The 6000-nt window shown below is 39.1% G+C and overlaps 1 protein-coding gene across 4 annotated transcripts in view; it reads right to left on the bottom strand.

The window, feature by feature from the left end:
* Positions 1-1427: 1427 nt before the first annotated feature.
* The window catches only part of CLCN5 (chloride voltage-gated channel 5), a 210669-nt gene continuing 206096 nt past the window's right edge, over positions 1428-6000 (bottom strand). For all 4 annotated transcript variants that reach the window (XM_036016675.1, XM_028522174.2, XM_036016676.1 and 1 more), the window contains one exon: positions 1428-4266. In XM_036016675.1, the coding sequence (XP_035872568.1) occupies positions 4176-4266 (91 nt within the window). In that variant the 3' untranslated portion in view covers positions 1428-4175. The remainder of the gene's footprint in view (positions 4267-6000) is intronic.

The raw sequence follows: 6000 nt of genomic DNA, 5'->3' as shown, positions 1-6000 counted from the left end.
ATGATCAAGTGGTTTATAAATGCCAGGATATATGGCTGGCCTTCCTTCCACCATCTTACACAAACTCATATATTTTCCTACTATGGCTTTTCCATTACCATAACTCTCCATTCCCTCTCCAAAGTAAATACAGGCAATCCCAGAAGTGGTAAAAAAAAATCAAGATTTTAGAATAGTTAAGTTCAGAGCACATATATAGACATTTATATTTTAAAAGACTCAATATTCTATCTCCTGTTTATTTTCTAAATTCCTAATTTTTCTCAGGGTTTTCAAAAGCTCGATACTCTATGCACTGTCATGAAAGATGCTCTTTTGTTTTCTCTGAACTCATGTAGGTAAATACTGCCAATGTAGGTAAATTGATTCTTCACAGCATGTGGTCAGTCATCAGTATGTACTCTGGTGATATAAAATACACTGGCTATTTCAAATTCTCAATATTGTCTTCACAGTCATTAAAAACTCAGCTTCAAAAAGTGCACTCCTTATAATTTATTTTTTTAAAAAAGATACTGTGGGATAACAAGTACACTTTCCTTCTCATCACCCAAAAGAACAAACCAATATCAAGACCCAACCAGGATGGGTGATTCAAATACTTAAAACATACAGCAACAATTACATTCCATGGTGACCTCTATTGCATGCTAAGTTTTTAACAACATATTTGCTCCCTCCACACCTGAACAGTTTCTTAACGTGATTGAGAATTACTTAACAGCCTTAGACCATACCAAGTCTCCATTACTTTATCATTCTCATGTTCAAACACAATTGGAGGCTGACTACAGAAATTTATACTGTGCTCTGCTCTTCCTGTAAAGGGTTCAAATTCAGCCTTTTGTACCAAAACAATTGAACTGCTTTGCAGTTAAATCAGCAAATTAATCATTTGCTCTGCCAGCTGGCAAAATCAAAGTACTGTCAATATCAAATTATTCACCAGAGAATATCTGTTCTGTGCACTATACCACCTCTGTTCCATAGCTGGGCTGAGCCAGAATGATGCCAGAGCCAGAAAGGAGAGAATCTGAACAAACTTCTAAAAACAAATGATTTTGAAAGTGGACATTATTTAACATTTTCAGTCCCCTGATTCTTCCCTCCAAAGGTATAACTAATCATCTATTAACTACTTGGGCTCCTTTAATTTTTTACATTGAAGATCTGAACATACAAAATATAGCAGACTTTTACAAATCTATAGACTCACTCCTTTAATGGCTGGATGTCTACCAGATATTTTTTCTTGGAAAATCATGAAGTATTTATTAGCATTCTTTTATAAATCATCCCCTTGTATTGGTCAATTTTCTTTTTTAATACCAAAAGAGACTAGTTTCAACTCATATTCATTTTAAAATCAGATTATCTAGTCTTTCCCTGTTGAAGTCTGTGCTACTTTGATGCACAGACATTTGATGCTGTGCCATTTGATGCTACTGACAGACTTCCCTATATTGGCTTTGTTTGTTGGTTAAGTATTTTTAACTGCTGAATTAGCAATGTCAGAACATTTTCCTTTGCCTCAAGACAAGAAACTGAGTGTTAAGGTGCTGAGTTAGCAGTCTACAGGGAGCTCTAGCCACAATTAGCCAACCTTGAAGCCAAACCATAGGATTAGACATATAATGGATACCATACACTACAGCTACTTCTAGCATATGAGTTACAAGAATTCCTGAGAAGCTGAGGTTAATGGATGAGATTTATCAGGAATGAATAATACCAGGATATTATACTCTGGAGGGCCAATCAGTGCTTAGCATCTAGAAAGTTTACCTTGGCACAGTGTTATCTGATTTTTTGAATTTAGTCTTTGAAGTAGCACCTTAATGCTGGCTCATCTGTCTAAAATTAAAAACAGAGCCTAGAAGAAACACAAAGGCAAACTTAGACACCCTCCATATCACTGCTGCACTATGAAATGCAACAAAATCTTTCATTGTCATCTAATACTAGAAATACTAACATTTCCTGATTTGCAAACTTTACTTGGGTGGCTGATAAGAAAAGTTAGGTAGTGAACCAGAAATATACAGATAAGAACTTTGGTTTCTACTCAATATAGAGGGGTGGAGAGCAAAATAACCACATCTCATATGAGAAAATCAGTGGCGTGGAAGGGACAAAAGACGTAAAGAGACTGAGTCATGACTTTCATACAATATAACCTAGAGAGTTTTTCTTTTTCATGAAAATGCTAGGGTGATATAGTTAAAATAAAAACTCTGATGACTACCTTAATATTTTAAAGATAAAAAATCCAAATAAGCCTTGACTACCTAGTTCTGGGCAATACCATAAATTCAGATTTGGAAAAGATACCAACTAAGAGTGAAAAAAAAAATCCTACAATACAGGACCAGAAGCTCTTAAAATGAGGTATGAGGTGTTTTGGGAGAGAAGGTAGATGGCTGGGAAATATATGCCAAGTGACTGCTGATTCTAGGCCAGAAGGATGGAGAGAAGTGCTGGGGAAATACCTGTAAAATGGGAAAGGCTGAACTTTCACCCCTGGCAGTTAATTCTCACTGCTGTGGGCATTGGTGTGGAAATTGAGGCATGACAGCAGTGACTGGGTTACAGAGCAAAGCCAATGGCTATGTATTACCTCTGGTCCATGTGTCATAAGATTACTGAGGTTTGGTTTACAATTTAACTAGCCATGGGAATTATTTTTTCTAATAGGAATGATTAACCAGGCAGAATGTTCGATCCCAAAGAGAAGACTGGGGACTGAGGAGTAGGAAAGGGCAAAGAACAGAAGAGGAACAACTGCACATGGGTAAAACTGTAGAAAATGAAACAGTGGTTGGAATGGTGGTGGCTCTGTAATTCCACCAGGTGTCCCTAGATTGTGATGTTTTCTACTGCAGTTAAGGTGGTAGGAAATTCATACAGGCACCTTTACAATTGGATACAAGCACCTTTGGTGTCACCAGGCCTTGTCCACACCCTGGATCTTAGGATGGTTCTTCATTTTATTTAGGATTCTAAGGAGCCTCAAGGGAGTCACAGCTGCCTATTATGTTCCAATGTCTTGAATATATTTGAAAGTACCCCAAGCCAAAATTCATATTCACAGGGACACTGGCCTGTTCTATGTTCTTAACACTGGGAGGAGGCATGGGCATCCAGTTATGTTAGTACTGGTTGTCTTCATGAAGGAATGCATGAGAATGCAGATACAGCTCAGAATCTTCCCTAGTTTACCAGTATGCAGCCTAGACTTGGTTCTCTTTACTATCCTTACATATTCCAGAAGCCTAAAGCACCATCACTCACGGAGGTGGCATCTGGGTAAGAGGATGAGTTGGAACCTGACAAAGTTTTAAAACTCCTAGTCATTGACTTGCTTAGAACTTCACTAATCATTCATCTTGAGAAATCATTTCTTGCTTCTAACAAATTCATGGCAAAGTCCTTGTCTACTAGCTAACAAATACCATCTGGAAAATTACCCTTCTTGCAGACAAGGAGAAATCTCTATAACTTATCTTTGTGCACTTGAGGAGTACCAGAAACAAGCAAGCTATAAAATCAACTTCTCTAAATTCATTTAGAGGAGATTAACCAAAGCAGCATTGTCTTATAATAAGATATTAAAATTAACATATACATATAGACACAAACTAATAATGCTAAATATTGTAACAGGAACAAGATAACATTTGAAATGAATTTTCACAGTCTGGAAAATACCATTACTATTTTCCTTCTGGCTTTCTTTTCTGCAGTTGGAAAAGTAAAGCCACTTAATTTACACTTCATCTTTCACCAATGATAGAGTTCAAAAAAAGTGACTTTCATGAGTTTCCTGCAGGCTATTGGTCAGGACAGTTGGAACTTTTCTTGCATAGTTTTCAGTGATCGCATATTGGCTAACAATTATGTTTTAAATTAAAAAATCATCTTAAGAAAAAGAATTAAACCACAGCAATCTTGTTTAATCTTTCATGAAATCTTCTTAATGCAATATCACAGAAGCCTAACTGCTCATTCTCCTAAAGAGAAGATTAATTTCCAGAAATTATTATACAATACAACTGGTTAACTTGTAGGAAAGACACAACACACTAATATAATTTCACCATTCGAACATGGGAAATATGTTCTGGGTACCCAGTCAATAAAATATATCCATGGTTTGCAATGTCCTTCTTGTGATTCTAGTTGAAAAGAATGGAATCAGGATCTTGGTTCGCCATCTGTGCTATATGCTTTAATACATCCTTCTTGGTTATAATTCCAAGCAATCGCCTAAAAGACAAAGAAGACAACAAAACAAAAATAAATGTGTAGTCAAAACACCATTCTCAAAGGTGATGCTTTTCCTCCTCAGTCTTTTTCAACTTTGAACACTACCTACTGAAAGGTTTTCTTAGGCTCCTCTGAGGAATAAATGCTAATCAGCCACAAAGATAGGCAGTATAGAGCTTTATTTGCCCGTTTGATTGGATAAGGGGCGCCGTGTTCCATCTGGCTACTTCCTGCTGTCAGGGAAGCATAGAGGGGAGGGGCTAGAGGTCCAGCCATTCCTGGTTCGTCAGGGAGGGGCAAGCAGGTTTGGGCATGGGACACCTCCAAGCCTGTTGTGGCCTCTCACCATACCCCAATCACCATCCTGCTGAAAAACCCCACCATCTTTCCTTCTAGACCCCAGTTCCCAATCTCTGAAACCCATTGTAGAGGTCTCAAACCTATCGTCTCCTGCCTTATGGGGCAGGGACCTTTAATTCCGGCCAACTCCCCGAGTAACACCCCAATTCTTCCAGTTTGGAAACCATCCCCTCTATGCTCCCTTGACAGCAGGAAGTAGCCAGATGGAACACGGCACCCCTTATCCTATCAAAAATGGTTGGAATGTCAGGATGGGTGGGGCAGGACAAAATGGTGGCTGAAACAAACATGGCAGCCGAAACAAACGTGGTGTCTGAACTACTACCCAGAAGAGACGGCGAGGTCAAACCAGGGCATGAGGAGAACCACCAATGATATGTTGCCGCTTTGTTTGGAGGGGACCAATCCCCAGCTCCCACAAAAAGAGCCGACCAGAATAAAACGCCGCCATATTCCCTGCTCAGGGCGACTTTCTCAGCCCCACTGTGCAGACTGGAAAACCTTGCCCGGGCACATAAACTCCAATAAAGCTCTATACTGCCTATCTTTGTGGTTGATTGGCATTTATTCCTCAGAGGAGCCTAAGAAAACCTTTCACCTACACTTATAGATGATGAGAAAACAGGACTAGGATACATGTACCAGGCCTGTGGGAAAATGCATGGGTCCCTGAAAGCACTGCAGGCATTACTACCTCTAGGTCTGAGATCCTGTTATGGTCTCTGGTTTAAACATTTTTCTCTGCATATATGAATCTTAATTACCTTTTGCAACCCAGTTCAAATGTCCCTCTTCCAGAACACCTTCCCTGCTTCTATAAGCCAGCAATAACTGTGCCCTCCTCCCAGCAACATGTTCTGTTTCACTTGTCTTATTTGCTGTTGTGCTACATGCACTTGTATGTTCTTAGTGTCCCTATAACACTGCATACTCTTTGAGGGCAGAGAAGGGTTTTATTCATTTCTGTGTGTCTCCCCAGAGTCCAGCGAAATATATTCTTTTATAAAGTAGGGATTCAGTAAATATTGAGTGAATTAGTTAGGAAAAGTCCCCTTCCTTATTTAAATCCTATAAGACATCTGGGAGTTCCAACCAAGATGGAGACATAGGTAGAAACTCTTCACTTCCTCAAACAACCAAAAGGAGGATAACAACAAATCTAAAATCAATAATCAACTAAAAATACCAGAAAATCAAACTCCATGGAACTCTGACAACCAAGGAATTGAAAAAAAAATCAACTAGAACAACCAGACCAGTAAGGCAGTGACCATGCAGGCCAACTCAGGAAAACCGTGGTGAGGCTGCAGCTGGATGGGCTGGGCTAACTGAAGACCAAACCAAGACTCAGAGTTGACTGTGCATGATGGCTGG

This window comes from Phyllostomus discolor, chromosome X (genome assembly GCF_004126475.2).
Source record: "Phyllostomus discolor isolate MPI-MPIP mPhyDis1 chromosome X, mPhyDis1.pri.v3, whole genome shotgun sequence".
NCBI classification, from domain to species: Eukaryota; Metazoa; Chordata; class Mammalia; order Chiroptera; family Phyllostomidae; genus Phyllostomus; species Phyllostomus discolor.
The sequence above is the reverse complement of the archived record's forward strand: the minus strand, read 5'-3'. Positions and strand labels throughout refer to the sequence as shown.